Source organism: Neovison vison, chromosome 13 (assembly GCF_020171115.1).
Source record: "Neovison vison isolate M4711 chromosome 13, ASM_NN_V1, whole genome shotgun sequence".
In the NCBI taxonomy this organism is placed as follows: domain Eukaryota; kingdom Metazoa; phylum Chordata; class Mammalia; order Carnivora; family Mustelidae; genus Neogale; species Neogale vison.
This window is the reverse complement of record NC_058103.1, coordinates 21,454,670-21,470,574: the sequence shown is the minus strand read 5'-3', so window position 1 is coordinate 21,470,574 and position 15,905 is coordinate 21,454,670. Positions and strand designations below refer to the sequence as shown.

The 15,905-nt window shown below is 39.2% G+C and overlaps 1 protein-coding gene across 1 annotated transcript in view; it reads left to right on the top strand.

The window, feature by feature from the left end:
• SEL1L (SEL1L adaptor subunit of ERAD E3 ubiquitin ligase) overlaps positions 1 to 14,831 on the top strand; it is a 54,307-nt gene extending 39,476 nt beyond the window's left edge. Inside the window, exons 14-21 of the mRNA XM_044231651.1 lie at positions 80 to 142; positions 1,407 to 1,494; positions 1,819 to 1,967; positions 2,697 to 2,862; positions 3,410 to 3,484; positions 4,435 to 4,607; positions 8,056 to 8,184; positions 10,602 to 14,831. Coding sequence (XP_044087586.1) covers positions 80 to 142; positions 1,407 to 1,494; positions 1,819 to 1,967; positions 2,697 to 2,862; positions 3,410 to 3,484; positions 4,435 to 4,607; positions 8,056 to 8,184; positions 10,602 to 10,811 — 1,053 coding nt within the window. The 3' untranslated portion in view covers positions 10,812 to 14,831. The remainder of the gene's footprint in view (positions 1 to 79; positions 143 to 1,406; positions 1,495 to 1,818; positions 1,968 to 2,696; positions 2,863 to 3,409; positions 3,485 to 4,434; positions 4,608 to 8,055; positions 8,185 to 10,601) is intronic.
• The last annotated feature ends 1,074 nt before the right edge of the window (positions 14,832 to 15,905 follow it).

Sequence of the window (15,905 nt, the reverse complement as noted above, 5' to 3'; positions counted from 1 at the left end):
ATTTAATCTTGCCTATTTTTTGTTCTTTTTTTTGTTTTGTTGTCTAATGAGTCCTTTCACTCTTGTCTCTGGTTTGCAGGGCAACCCAGTTGGACAGAGTGGACTTGGAATGGCTTACCTCTATGGAAGAGGAGTTCAAGTTGTAAGTTTTTAGTCTAACATTCTGACTTAAACAGGCAGGCAGCTGGTGAGGTAGGGAAGTATCTACTGAAATAGGAAAAGCTGAAACTTTTACTGTTCTCTGAGTACCCAGTACCCACCATACTAACTGCCTTCTTCGAATGGCTCTGTCTCTTGCACTTTTACTGAAGATGTGAAGCTGTCTCTCATGCTGTCTACGCTCTCTACCCTACCTATGCTTCCGTCTCTCCAAGACTTCGCCCTCCCTGCTTCTTCACTTGAGCCTAAGAAAATGCTTGTTTCTCCCATTTCAAGGGAGAAAATCTTTCTGTTTTGTTCCTTCTATTCTAGTTACTACTTCTCTTCTCTCCAGTCCTTCACTACAAAGCCAGGTTTCTCCAAAGAATGAACTGTATTAGTGACTACCACTCAACTTTTTAGCTCTTAGCAGTCAGACTTCTGCCCCATGTAACCGCTCTCTGCAGGTCACCAGTAACATCCCAAATGTCAACTCCTGTTGACTTTTTGATTCTATGTCACTTAAACTCTTTCTGCCCTGGAATTCTGCAGGTTCTCTTGGTTTTCCTAGGCCATTGCTTCTCATTCTTCTGTACTACTTCCTCATGTCGTATGCCCCGAGATTCTCATTGCTGCCCTCTTCTCTGTATGATCTTTCCAAGTAAAATGTATTTAATGGGCCTGTAGTTAAGTTTAGGATTCTAATCTATAGGTGTTCCTTAGCAGAGAAAACAGTAGTATATTCTCATTTTGATTCCTTCTATCATTTTAGGACACGAAAATTCAGTACTGATCTTTGTTTTAATTTTTCCTCCATGGATAGGTATAATATTTGAAATCTAATAATCATACAGTATTTGATAAGCTACACAGGGAAAGAATGAATGAGGAGAGAATAATTTTCCTTATTGAATGTTAGAAAAATTGAGGTTTCAAAAAGATTTGTTGGTTAATAGGAAAGATACAAGTGTTTCTCAAGTTCTAGTCTTGTTTCCAAGGTTTTTCCAAAGAACGAGAATGAGCATTATGTAGGCTTTTTGAGAGTGAACAAATGAATTGTTCACAGTCTTAAATATATGAACTCCTCTGTGATATAGACTACCATCTGTATATTATAAAAACTTAGAAGGTAGTCTTTTTAATGGCTCTTTGAGAATATCTTGTATGTGTTTTGTTAACTCTTTTTAATGAATGACTCTTCTAACTTCTGAGTAGATCAGCCTTTTGAGTTTTCTCATCATGTGGTCTTGTGACCTGTTTTCCTACAGAATTATGATCTCGCACTAAAGTATTTCCAGAAAGCTGCTGAGCAAGGCTGGGTGGATGGGCAACTGCAGCTCGGCTCTATGTATTATAGTAAGTAACATTGGCATCAAGCGCTGGATATCCCAAGACCCGCGTTACTCATGACCCACTAGATGCCACTGTGATAGGGAGATGAGAGCTGTCGCGTTCTGGCTGATGAATATTCTCCCAACTCAGTGACTTGTGCATCTCGTTTTTCATTGTAAATTATGCTAATCTGTATTAATATACTAATCTACATTAGTAAGATTCACATCTTTCTGAGTAAGAATTCTGAATTTCATTTAATTTTACTCATTATGTAAGGCTTCTCTGGTGCTTCAGCTAAATCTTTTTTAAGACTATTTCTGACCTTTCGTGTGATTTTCGTTACAGATGGCATTGGAGTCAAGAGGGATTATAAACAGGCCTTGAAGTATTTTAATTTAGCTTCTCAGGGAGGCCATATCTTGGCTTTCTATAACCTCGCACAGATGCACGCCAGCGGCACAGGTGTGATGCGATCGTGTCACACTGCAGTGGAGGTAAGGGCTTTTCCACAGACTCACACAGGACATCAGTTCTCCCCAGTGGAAAGTCTGTCATTTTAATTCTGGTTTTCTTTGCCATGATTTCGTCTCAAGTAGAAACAGACTCGACCCATTATTAGCTTCAATACACTGAGGGAGGACTCAGGGCCGGTGTGTCACTGTCATGCTTGTTGATGTCATGTGGTTCTCCTCACTAGAATCCGTTTATAAGGACAGGGGGTGTTGTGTGCACTCTCTAGCACCTGGAAACAGCACCAAAAAAGTCTGTGTTGAATGATTGTGATAGAGGGGAATGCTCTTGTCTCCCAAAAGGAACGTCTTTTTAGCTCTCTCATAAGTGGCACTTCAGGTTGGCATTTGATGAATGCTTGGTGCGATTTCCAGACCACCCTGTGCTTCAGTTTCCTTGGTTGTGAAATGGGGCGGTTAATAGGACTTACCTCATGGAGTGTCCCCCATGACCTCATGGGAGCTTTAAGGCAAATTCTCTAGAACAGTGCCTGGTGAGGGTAATGGTATATAATTGTTTACTATTATTTTTATAAGCCTCTTCTAAAGACAAACTGAAAGCTTCAAATAAAATCCCAGACTTCCATATGTATTTAATTAAGCTGCCAGAGTTTCAGAGGTAGCCTAACGGTCACTGGAAGCCAAAGTGCAAAACTGATTTTCTGGCATATGTTCCTTATTTTCTTACGGGTTTTTCTTCTCCTCTTCTCACAGTTGTTCAAGAATGTATGTGAACGAGGCCGCTGGTCCGAGAGGCTTATGACGGCCTATAACAGCTATAAAGACGGCGACTATAATGCCGCCGTGATCCAGTACCTCCTGCTGGCTGAACAGGGCTACGAGGTAGCGCAGAGCAATGCAGCCTTCATTCTCGATCAGAGTAAGGCTCACCGCCACCCCACCTTGGCTCACATCCCATCATCTGTTCATGCTTAAAGCGGAAAGCCACAAAGAAACTTCTTTATTGTTGTAAATAGACATGAATAACATACGTGCTTGAGTCATTTCCCTCAGCTCCTGAAGCCAGGCGAGTTAGTTTTATATGTTAGAGTTGATAGTAGAAATCGATTTTCCATTCGTCACAGAGTTAACTTCTTCTAGTCAATCCATCTTTCAAAATACAGCACATATAACAACATTGTCTTTCCAGCGATACATAGGTCCTTAGAAGCGGCTCAGTAGTTAGTCTCCTTATTAGTTCTGTGGATACAGCATGCTGCAGGAAATAATGCGTCCTGGATGGAGGCAGTGAGTCCTTTGAACTCCGTATTTTATTCTAATACTGGTTTGATGTCAATACAATGATTTTTTCATATCCCAATTCTTATTTAAGTAATGTTTACACCCTGGCTTGTAAATAAAACCTAAAAGTCCAGTGCCTGTCCTTCTTAAGTGCCTGATTTGTATTTATATCGTCTGCTCCGTAGGGGAAGCCACCATTGTGGGGGAGAACGAGACTTACCCCAGAGCTCTGCTGCACTGGAACAGGGCCGCCTCGCAAGGTGAGTGGCCGCTCCGCTCTGGGTAAGAGCTTCCCCTGGGGACCTTTCTCCACGGTCTCCGATTTGCTTTATCTCCCGCAAAAAACTGAGTAATGTCATTTGCCAACTTAAAGTTAAGCAGACAGACCCACTATTGCTTACCTTGTTTGTATCATGAGTTAGTTATTCTTAAAATGGAAGTTCTAGGGGCGCCTGGATGGCTCAGTGGGTTAAGCCTCTGCCTTTGGCTCAGGTCATGATCTCAGGGTTCTGGGATGTAGCCCCACATCAGGCTCTCTGCTCAGCAGGGGGCCTACTTCCCCCACCCCCGCCTGCCTCTCTGCCTACTTGTGATCTCTGTCAAAATAAAATAAATTAAATAAATAAATAAGTAAACTCTTTAAAAAAAAATTAAAAAAAAAAAAAATTAGAAGTTCTAGTGCCCAGGTTCCTAAATTGAACTGTGAGGTCTTTGTACTGGACATTTATATCGTGTTATGGCTTACTCTTTGGTTTTTAGTTTGAGGCCAGTGTGCTGCGTAAAATGAGAATTGAGTAGAATATATAGTAAAGTACTGGTCTAAAACCCCCAAAGATTTTAACCTTTCCCGTTTTATCTGTTTGACTATTTCTTCTGTATACTCCTTTCAACATTGCCTGGTCAGTGGGCCAGGTGAACTACCTCACAGTGTACATGCGTGACAGACAAGACCATGCTCGTGTGAAGAGTAGGCTGATGAAACCGGGCCTGCCGCCCAGCTTGCTTTACCTCTTGTTGACTATTAAAAAGCCTTTTTCTAGTTTAAGTCGTTACTGAATTTATAGCTTGGCTAAAGGATTAGTTGTAAAGTTTATGTGCTAAAAATTGAAAGTCTATTTTATGTAAACATGTTAATAGGAGGAGAAATAACACTTTGTCTATTAAAACACACTTTATTTATTGGCACTTTTGCATTTAATTTTTGTTTAAGGCTATACCGTGGCTAGAATTAAGCTTGGAGACTACCATTTCTATGGCTTTGGCACTGACGTAGACTACGAGACTGCATTTATTCATTATCGTCTAGCATCGGAGCAGCAACACAGTGCACAAGCTATGTTTAATCTGGGATATATGCATGAGAAAGGACTAGGCATTAAGCAGGTGAGTGTTGTTTCAAAACATATGTTTGAATGGTGTAATTGTGATTTGGGGGAATCATCTGCATTTTCGTAGAAAAAAGGCTTTCTTTGGAATGTGCTCAGATTTTAGGTTCTAAGTTATGAGACAGTTTTATAATATTTCAGAAGCCCATCTCTCATCATCAAACACACCCTGCTCTGTTAGGACAGTGAGCCAAAACCAGACTGATGAAAACAGAAATACAGTGCTACCTCCATCGGTAACTCCTTATTTGAGTAACTGTCTGTCCCTATTCAACCATGTTCTATTGTTTATCATTATTTTGAAATAAATTAAGACATTTGCTACTGATTAATGTATTTCTGAGTCTTCTACCTTTCTAATATAGTCTAACATTCTTTAGAACCATTCTTACGTTCTTGCCTTTATGCCCTTAAGAGGATTTTGAAAAACTGTGTGTTCTCCTACACATTTTTAATTTGGCATTAAAAATTTTCATCATAAGCTCCAAAGGATCTAAATTCTAGCTATATGAAGCACCAACACTTTTAAAAATGATTGAATTACACTAAATACCAAAATTTTAATATCTTCATTATTGATTTTTTAAAATACACAGCAAACTTATTAAATGAAAATGATATCTTTTCCTTTTCTTCCTGAATTTATATTTTACTGATCACTCGATCATACTTAATCTGAAACAAGTATGCTGAACTCAGATTTTAAATTTTATTTTTTATGATCATAGGCTTAAGTGTTAAGAAAAATTCACAAGGTATTATTAGTAATAGTTGGTTAGTTATCAATACAGCATTGAATAAATCAACATAATACTATAAATTTCACAAAAATTTTAATTTTGTGGTAATTACTGAACTTGTATCTTTTGATGAGATGAATGGAGCCTCTTTTAAAAATTAGTTTAAGGATTGTTGAGTAGATTTAGCATGAATTTCATTTTTCATTTTTATAAATATATGCCTGGAAGCTTGTTCACATAAACAAGTATATACAAATGGGGGGAATCTTCTAGCAAGGTCACTTAATTCTTTAAACTGCTTTAGAGTTACATGCTGTCTTCTTTCAGGGGGCTTAAATAACAGGATTCCTCACAGTTCTGGGGGCTGAGAAGTTGCAGTGTGGGGTGGCAGCAGATTTGGTGCCTGGGGAGGCGCTACTTCTTGGGCCAGAGACAGCTATCTTCTGGCTTTTGTCCTTACCTGAGGAGAGAGCGGTAAAGCAGCAGTTAGCACTTAAAAGACTCTTTTAAGGATACTAATCCCATTTATGAGAGTTCTGCCCTCATTAACTCATCTAATCCTGATAAGGTGCCAGAGACTCACCTCCTAATACCAACCATCACATAAGGGAGTAGAGGTTCCACATAGAAATTTAGGGGGGACACAGACATTTAGTCTGTAACATATGCCGGAAATCAGAGTGATCTGTCATTATTTCCAGCGATCTATCACTGACAGCTTGGTTAGGTCCCCCTTCAATCTTGTTGAAAGCAAAGAGTTGGAAACTAGAGACTTGCAAAAGATGTACTTATTCCCTGGTCACTGGAACCATTCACTTTCTCAGCTTCTAGGTGGAGTACCAAAAGGTTTTACCAAGATTTATCAAATAACTAATTATATTCCTCCTTCTATCACTGAGAGACACTTGATTGACCTAATATGCTTAAAAGCAAGTTGCTCATTTTCATTTTGCTAATGCACTATTTTTTGATCAAGTGGCTTTTATTTTACCACATTTGAATATTCAATTTTTAAATTCCAGTATGTAAATTTTTATATTTTACATTTATATTAATGTTAGAAACTTAAATAGTGGTTTTTATCAAGACTGTGGAACTGCAGGCCAAGTGCATTCAGCTTGAGGAAGAGTCTGCCATGTTACCAAGTTACTGAAGCCTCGCTTAGTTGACAGACCAGTCAGCCAGACCAGACTTTGCTTCTGTCAGCCAGGCTGACTTCGTTTTTTCATTTTTTTAATTCTATTTTCTTGACTTCATTTTTAAAATTCAAATAAAATTAATATGTGCTTGGTGACTAATATAAAGATTGTACATAAATTACGGTTTTTATGGAATATAGTCCATAATAATTTACCTAAAGCAATCAGACTTAAAGTAATGGAACTCTAGAAGTCTGTTTTTGTAATAGATTAGAAGCCAAGAAAATTAATCAATGTGTATTCTCATAATTTAATTTGTAATATAATGTATAGCTTATATAAATTCTTGTGAATAAAGACTATGATAATAAGCACAGAATTTCATAGATAAGAATTAAGGAGTGAACTCTTGGATGCATCTTTAAAGAATAATTAATCATATACAAAAATCAAAATGATTCCATTAATTTTTGTAAGACATTATGGTCACCTTTTTTTAGAGAAAGAAGCACTCACTCATACTACTAAAAACTATTCAGTCCAGCATCTAGTACAGCTAGAAAAATATTAAGGGTTAAATGAAGATTGGTTACATGGAGTAAATCAGAATGTAATTGATAAGATTTAATTACTGAATCACCCACACAGAAGTCGATGTTACCACATAAAGTTTGGTCCATGATCTTGAAAAATGTGGCAGTCCAAAAAAAACTTGTTATATTTTTTTAAAAATCAAGTTATACTATTACTGTTAGTAACAGAAGAGAACCTTCTTTTTAACTAATAACACACCCTAGTGACAGTTTAGGGAACAGCTGAATGTAACTGCTTATATTGAACTATGTGGAAAAAGTCCTTTTTAATGTTTAGCCTCTCTTTCCCATGCCTCATGGAATTCTTTCCTTGGAGTTTGGTCTTTGACCATAGTCAGGGCATGGAAAAGGTGAGGTTGTAAAACGAAAATTTCACAGCATCCCACTGTGCGGTTTGGCTTTTTTCTGAATGCAGAACACTCCAGTCTGGACCAGAATTCATAATGACTTGTTTCACCTTTTACAGAAATATGTCTAAGGCAGGGAAATGCAGAATGGGAATTCCTTAACACTATATATGCAAGCAACCTCTGAAAAATCGTGAGCATGTTACCAGGTTTGAAGATCACCGCTCCAAACTGAAACCAGAAACTGATTATACTGACTGAAGTTTTAAGTAAGAAAAATTAACTTGAGACTTACAGGTGACCCCTGGAAATCTTGAGCCTGACCTGTGTTATACATAGGAAAGCAGCTGTAGACAGCACATCTGCACAGAAAGTAGGACATGAGGCAGGAGGAACATGAGCCAAATCTTAAAATTTTTCAGTTAAATTTTTTGAAATGAAGCAGATAATTAAAGAAATATTACCCAGTTACAGGTTTTTCCTTTAGGTACGGGAAATCTTAAAATGAAAATTTGAAAGGTAAAATAAATGTTCTAAGTATATAAACTGATTTCCAAATATATAAACTAAAAATATTTTTACTTACTTTGACAAGAGATGAATTCTGATTTATTGCCTATATTCTAGGACATTCACCTTGCAAAACGTTTTTATGACATGGCAGCTGAAGCCAGCCCAGATGCACAAGTACCAGTCTTCTTAGCACTCTGCAAATTGGGTGTGGTGTATTTCTTGCAGTACATACGGGAAACAAATGTAAGTGTTCTATGTCTCTCTCTTTTTTTTTAAGATTTATTTATTTTAGGGCACCTGGGTGGCTCCGTGGGTTAAAGCCTCTGCCTTCAGGTCAGGTCATGATCCCAGGGTCCTGGGATCGGGTCCCACATCAGGCTCTCTGCTCAGCAGGGAGTCTGCTTCCTCCTCTCTGCCTGCCTCTGACTACTTATGATCGCTGTCTGTCAAATAAATAAATAAAATCTTTTTTTAGAGAGTGATAGAGTATGCATGAATGGGGGGAGAAACAGAGGGAGAGGGAATCGTCAAGCAGACTCCCTGCTGACTGTGGGGCCTGAGCTGGGTTCCATCCCGAGACCAGAAGATCATGACCTGAGCCGAAATCAAGAGTTGGTCATTTGAGACATTCAGGCGACCCTCCATGCCTCTTGTAATTAAAATATAAAAGACGTAAGCTGCTCACTCCAGAGGTTTGTATCTAAAAAGTTCAGGGAAAGGGGAGGAGTGTCCTGCCAGTGTCTGGTGCCGTCCCTTCTCCCCCCAGGCGAAGTCCAGGATATTGCATCAGGCATGGGGTGACGGCAGCCACAGAGCAGTACATTCTCAGGTAGCATTGGACGGTGGCTCTGGGTGCTGAAGCAGTTTTCATTGATGCAGGTGTCTTCTGGTCTAGAGAAAACTGAGACCAACCCTTGGCGATCTGAAAGAGTAGTTAACTAAATTCAGTAAACAACTGCCCCGCAGTGACTCAGAGCAGTCCCTTAAAAGAAAAGTTTTAAAAAAGGAAGAAGTAGAACCTGAGAACATGCCCAGGCTGTTGTACTTCAGGTTCTTCTCCTAGTGTGAAATATGTTTAAAACACCACTAGAACTTTGTTCTGTAAAATTACTTTGAACTACTTAAATAAGCTAATGGTAGAACCCAGATCAGAGGTGGGTTCCCCATTCCTTTCAAAACCACTGACTTCAGTTACCTGTATTTCTGGGTAGGTGCTCTGGGGTTCTCCTCTTTTACATTTGGTTTACCTTGCTCCCCATAATGGTACAGGATCTAACTCTGAAAGTCCTAAGATGTACGCTGAACCAAGAGCTATTTAACTTCAGTTCATTCCAGACCAGGATAGGAGGATATTTTAACCTTTTGTAAATCTTTCAGGACAGCTTGATACAGCATCAGTATTCAATTCCAGAATGGGCTTCTCCTCCTGTGACACAGATGTAACTGGAGTCCATGATGCTCCTTTCTGTAACCCTATCCTGGGCCGCCAAGGGCCTCCGTCCTTGGTGCTCCGGGGCCAGAGGTGTCAGACTCCATCCTCCCGATTGCTTGTACATTTGTCACGGCAGATTCATAACAAGGCGTGCTGTACCCTCCAGTAATGGAAACAGTCTTTGTTCCTTTAATTGAAAAGCTAACGGTGGGGCGGCCTGCTCTTTCTCTCAGATCTATTTCAGACACTTTTCTTTCACAGTTTATAGGACTAAGAAACTGCTGATTATAGTCTAGGATTTGGTCATGCCTTATTCGATCTTTGTTGTTTTTTTTAAATTCAGAAGTATAAAGAAGAGGGTAAAGTGCTCCATAATCCTACCATCCTACACTCCAACTAAAAAAAAAGAGAGTAATAAGTAAGATAAGAATGAGAAAGTCAGAAAATACAGAAAACACAAAATCTCCTGTCACAGGTCCCACCCCAGGAAACGGTTAAGAGTTTCTTATAATCTTTTTCCAGAAAAATTTAGCACCTGCGCCTACAAATATATATGATGGGGACATTTTTAAATATAACTTTATTTCATCTAAAGGATTATACCCCATGTTTATTTCCTTTGTAGGTAGGTAGCAGTCCAAAAATACCAGTAATGATTTCTCTTAAGTGACACTTAAAACAAAGTATCATAGACGTAGAACATAACTTTTAAGTTCAAATTCAGGTGTTAAAGACTTAGTTAAATTCTCTCTAAAAAGTACTAGTCATTCAGCTATTGAACACTGGAATTCCTACCATCGTCAGTTACATGAGAGAAGATGTGAAGTCCCCTGCTGTCCTGAGAACAGGGTTCTCAGCTGGGTGACGGGCGTATCGGGATCCTGATCATTCCCGCCTTGGCTCTCCCTCTCCCCAGTAGTCCTTGCAAATATTTTCCATGAAAAATGGTAGGAAACGAATGGGTTGGATTACTGATGGAAAGGAACCCTGTTAGACACTTGTATTACCTACTATTAAAAAATAATAACTCAGTTCCTGAGACAGCGTTATTTTTTGTTTCAGTTGAAGACTTTTAAAGCCATTTTTTTAAACTGCATTGCAAAGTGTTCCTAAAACCAATGATTTTAATAAGTTCTGTATTCATCTCTAATTTGTGATATAACTTTTTTCCTAGTTCCTTCTCTGCCATTTTAGTGATCATAATGATTTTTATACTATTCTCATTAAGATTCGGGATATGTTCACCCAGCTTGACATGGACCAGCTTTTGGGACCTGAGTGGGACCTTTACCTCATGACCATCATCGCGTTGCTCTTGGGAACAGTTATAGCGTACAGGCAGAGGCAGCACCAAGACATGCCTCTGCCCAGGCCCCCGGGGCCCCGGCCGGTGCCAGCACAGCAGGAGGGGCCGCCAGAGCAGCAGCCGCCTCAGTAACAGCCGCCATGTCCAGCCATGAGCAGTGACAACCAAGGAAGTTGTTCCCCGAGAACACTTGCATTTGATACCGGACTTCGGATCAGCGGTCACCTCCTGGAAGAGGCACAAGGAAGCATTGAATTCCTAAAGCTGCTTAGAATCTGATGCCTTTATTTTCAGGGATAAGTAACTCTCACCTAAACTGAGTTGAATGTTTGTTTCAGTGCCGTTCGGAATAACAGCTCTCAGTGGCCCCCCCATTTTTTTCTGGAAACATATGAGACACTCAATGTCTGCTGTACCCAGCTGTCTTTCTTGGGTCCTTTCGGTCATTCTCTCAATGTGCATAAGTTCTTCTGTCAACCACCTTTAAGGTCTTATGCATCAACACTAAAAACTGATCACTGTAAAAAGGACAAACCAGTTAGTCGCAAGTTTAACCTTAACATGTTTGAAAGTCTGAAAACAGAACTTGCCTTTTAAGTAAAAAAACAAAAACAAAAACAAAAAAAAAGTCTTCAGATCGTTTCAGAACTGCAATAACTGAGAAACTTTTACCAATCCACATGCAAATATACATACTCAACATATTGGTTATTTTAAAAGGGAAGGCTGGGGAGGTTTCTTATTATTGGTGATTGTCATACTTTCTACCATACTTCTCTCCTTCAGAGACTGAAAGGCGTGTTAAAGAGTTTTATGTGAACTTCACTTCTCTGGAATGGAATATATAAAACATTGTGAACTGACTGCTTGAGCTAACATGTGAATTTGCCCCCACTTACTCAGTGTAATTTGCTTGTTTGTTTTGAGTATACAGAGCCTTGATCCAGAAGCCAGAGGATGGACTAAGTGGGAGAAATTAGAAAACCATATGAAAGAACTCTGGGTGGGGTACCAAGAGGATAGACACACTTGCCCGAAAGATGAAGCATTTGTTCCATTTTCCTTTGCATTTCTTACTGCAAAAGAACAGATCTCACCCTCCTGAATTCTCTAGATTTGAAACACGATTGCCAGGATGTGGCCTACAGTGACTACCATTATAAAACTGAAACTCAGAGAATCTAAGATGCATTAAACTCAGTGGTTGAGGAAAGCCAAAGCCTGTTTATACTGTTCAGGTCGATTTTTACTTCTGCAGTTTTCTATTTTAGTAGAAAGTCAGCCACTTCCTTAGCTATCCTATGCACCACCCTCCCACCGGTAACTGTAGGAAAATCAAGGCTATGACCCTTGAAAATTGCCTGGTCAAATAGTGTGGAGCACAGCAACAACAAAGAAAATCGAGGACCTCACATATCCTCCAAATGAAGAAATTGAAACTTACACCGAATTTGTATTTCTTTTTATTGTCAGATGGTGGTATTCACCAGCCTATGTCTAGTCTGAGACTACATTAGTACCTGAGCAGGCTTTCTCTGCCTCCTGACCTCAGTCTGTTTATAGTAACCTTTCTACTCTTTTTTTCCATAATCCCTCATCTGCCAGAAAACTTGAAGAGTTTACCTGTAGAGTTGTAAGACTTTGGTTTTTGAAGTTGGGGTTGTACTTGGAACTAGATTTAATGAGTCTGTAATGAACATGAAGGCTTTCAGTGTGAAGTCATACGCTCTTTGTGTGTGTTTAGAGTATTATGAGAAACCTGGTAAGCAAACTTGACTCCCACATAATTGCTTCCAAATTTGAAGAGGTGGCCACAGAACCATGTGTATAGGAGCATATCCGAGAGGTAGGAGGTTTGACCCTCCAGAGGGTCCTGTTGCTCTGGGCAGCTCTTTAAATAGTAAGACAGGTTTGACCTCTTAGGCTGAGAGAGATTTGAGGGCAGTTGGTACAGTATGTTGGTGTCTTCACCACTGCCTCTTCTCCCCACCCTTCAAAGATGAGTAGAGTTCACGGGAGCAGCCACGTTTCATTTCAAAGGAACTGTTTTAATGTATTTAAATGTTTTCAAAGCCTCCGAGATGACTGAGCTTCCCTTTCTCCCCCTCTACCATCCATCCACCTGATTTTGTTAGCCACATTTTTTATCTCTAGCTTTACCTCCCTCCACTCGTGCTTTGAAGAGACATTTCCGAAAGCAGCGTGTGCTACCTAATGGAAGGCACGGTCATGTTCTTCATGCAATAACAAACCTAGTTTACCACTACCTGCCCTGTCCTTTTTATACTCTACATAGCCTCTTCCTGGCTTGTTTCCACCACCTGCTTGCCCCCCTGGCTCATTTGCTCCGGGAAATTTGAACAGTATGTTTCTGTTCAAGCCATTCTGTGGCTTTATGACTCCAGTCCTTACAACTGTCTCAAAATACTTTGCTCCCTTTTTCTTCTCTGTTCGTGGGACATAATACCTAGGCAAGTAGGAACTGGGTTTGGTGTTTCTCCTAAAATAATGCTCAATACTTACCTAATCAAATGGCATCCATTTGAATAAAATGACAGTAACTAAAGCTAGTTAATGTCAGTGACATTAAACTAACTCCGGGATTCAGGAGTTTTAATGTTAGAATTTAGAGTTAGCAGATTGAGTGCAGTTCATTTCTCTGTGGCGGCCTGTCTCCTGACCCCTTTAGCCTGTCTTCCTGCCTTTGAAGGTGACTACAGTAGTACTTAGCTTATATTCTCCTCTGCGTTTGGTTTGTGGTTAGTCAACTGTTTCAGAGACTTGAGACCATCCATTTGCTTCTGTTTTATGTTACAAAGGTAGCATTGGTGTTTGGGTTTTTTGTTTTTCTTTCTGTATTTGAAATTTTTGTTTCTGTTTTCAGAGCAAGGCTTATCTTATTTTTGGTTAATATTCAATGGCACAGAAAAAGTAAATGCCTTTTTTTCTCCAATATTCATTATTTTAGCACGTGAATGAGATTAACTTTGGAATCATTTACCTTAATACACTTGAGGTTTTGTTACCCTTGTGCATATAAGGTTAATTTGTGAAAGTTTTACTGCTAAGCTGTTCTAGGTCTGTACCACTGGGAAGCTGTAGAAACTTCTGCCCTGATCTGACCATGATCTGATGCTTTATTTAATTAAAGAGCTGCTGTTGCCTCCAAGAAACTTAAGTATTTTGCATAGGATTTTTGTTTGTTTGTTTGTTTCATTTTCCCCTCCTTTCTTTGCTCCTTCTATTTGTTCTTCAAACCAGCATTTTGGATGTATGCATGCAAGCCTGTGAATGGAGACCACAACCCTTCGTGTGTGGAGCATGTGTATTAGCGTCTAGCTCCATCGCAGAACACTTCCCTTTACAGAGGTTTGGACTAATGTTTCACATGCACATTTCAAAACAAACAGCGTCAGATAAACAGCCCCTTTACCTGCCAAGAAAAGCAATGCTGGCTACTTTTGCCCCGATGACAGCTAGTATTTGTTCTGGAAGTGAATTTAATATGTATTGCACAATATTATAACTAGAAGAATGCAAGAAATAAAGCAAAAGAAACTTCTGTTTTCATGAAAATCTTTTTCCTCAGTCATTGCTCTCCAGTATAAAAGAAGATAGAAAGTTTCTGAACACTGTATTGTCTGAGCCACTACCTGATTTTTAAATGTGTAGTAGTCCTTGAAGCTAAAATTCTCCCTTCACTTGGTATTTCAAGAAGATCTAAAATATCCCAAGTAAAAATGATTTGTGTTTTCAAGTGACTGTTTGCAAAAGCAAAACTCCCAATTTTGTGTGCGTGAGAAGGGTATCCTGGCCACGTGCAGGAAGTCATCTCACATGCACGGTTTTTCCTGTCTGGAATGACAAAGTGACACTAGTCTCTGATTAAAAAAAAGAAATCATAATGTCGATATGATCAAGGTATAACCACTATCAATATTTAGGAGAAGTTTAAAAAGACCATAAGCTGACATTGGAAGGAACACCATGGTAGACTTTTTTGTAAATTTTTTTTGTATTTAATTAAATACGGTATAAAGGCTGGTGAAGTGTAATATAATTGTGTAAACAAATCCTGTTAATAGAGAGATGTACAGATTCGTTTTGTACTGTATCTTGAAACTTGTGAAATAAAGAATCCACCTCTGGTTATCCTGTATGCCATAATGTGCCATGACCAAGCACCTTTCCAGTCAGACTCTTTTTTTAAATCCGAGTGACTCCATTTTTGATGAACCTTTCCAAAATTTTAGAAGCTTCTGGGACCATTCATTTGGGGCAGATTGAATCCATCTTTCATTTACTTTTCACTCTCCAAATTGATTTTTATAAGTAGAATTTTGCCCTGGGGACAACATGAAGTTGCTAAGAAATGCTACTTTTTTTCAACATTATAAAATCCCCACAATGTCTAGTCACCATATGTCATTATACAAAGTTATTGGCTATATTCCCTATGCTGTACATTATATCCTCGTGACTTACTTATTTTATCACTGGAAGTTTGTACCTCTTAATTCCCTTACCTGTTTGACTGAATTGCCACTTTTTAAGTAATCTCGACACGCACATGGGTCTCAAACTCATGACCCTGCAATCAAGAGTCATGCTCTACTGGCAAAGCCAATCAGATGTCCCTCTATTACCCCTTCTTAAATCTCTGCGGTCTTTGACTTGAATTAGCCTGTGATATATAGTGAAATGTATTTAAAGTGTGCTTTATTCATTGCCTCATCCCAAAAAGTTCTTAAGAGAGGGCTTAAAGAGCCACACACAACGATAAAGTTTACATGGGTTAAGTAAGACGACCTAGGTAAAGGGGAAGTGAAAACATTAAACCAAGAGTGAGTTTGGCGCACAAAATGCATGTTAGAAATGGGCTACAAATCTGGCCCAACTTCTAGCAGCCAACTCAAAAAGTAAATTGAGCTAAAATGTTTCAGCTTTGAAGCATCAGATCCTTGGATAAAATGTCTGGATGATGCAAATTGAGGCAAGTGAGAAACTGGATCTCAAATTTTGCTTCTGGGAGTACAATCAGCCCCCCCACTTGACCTTGACTGACCTTGGTTGTAATTAATGTGGGGAAATTGGACATCAGAGCTGCAACGGTTTGACCATTCAGCTTGGGGTTGATTTGATGCCCATTTATCACTTAGCCTCTTTCGGAGAAGTCATTAAAAGAAGTCCTCGGTCTGCAACTGGATGAGAAACAGCCTCTGTCCT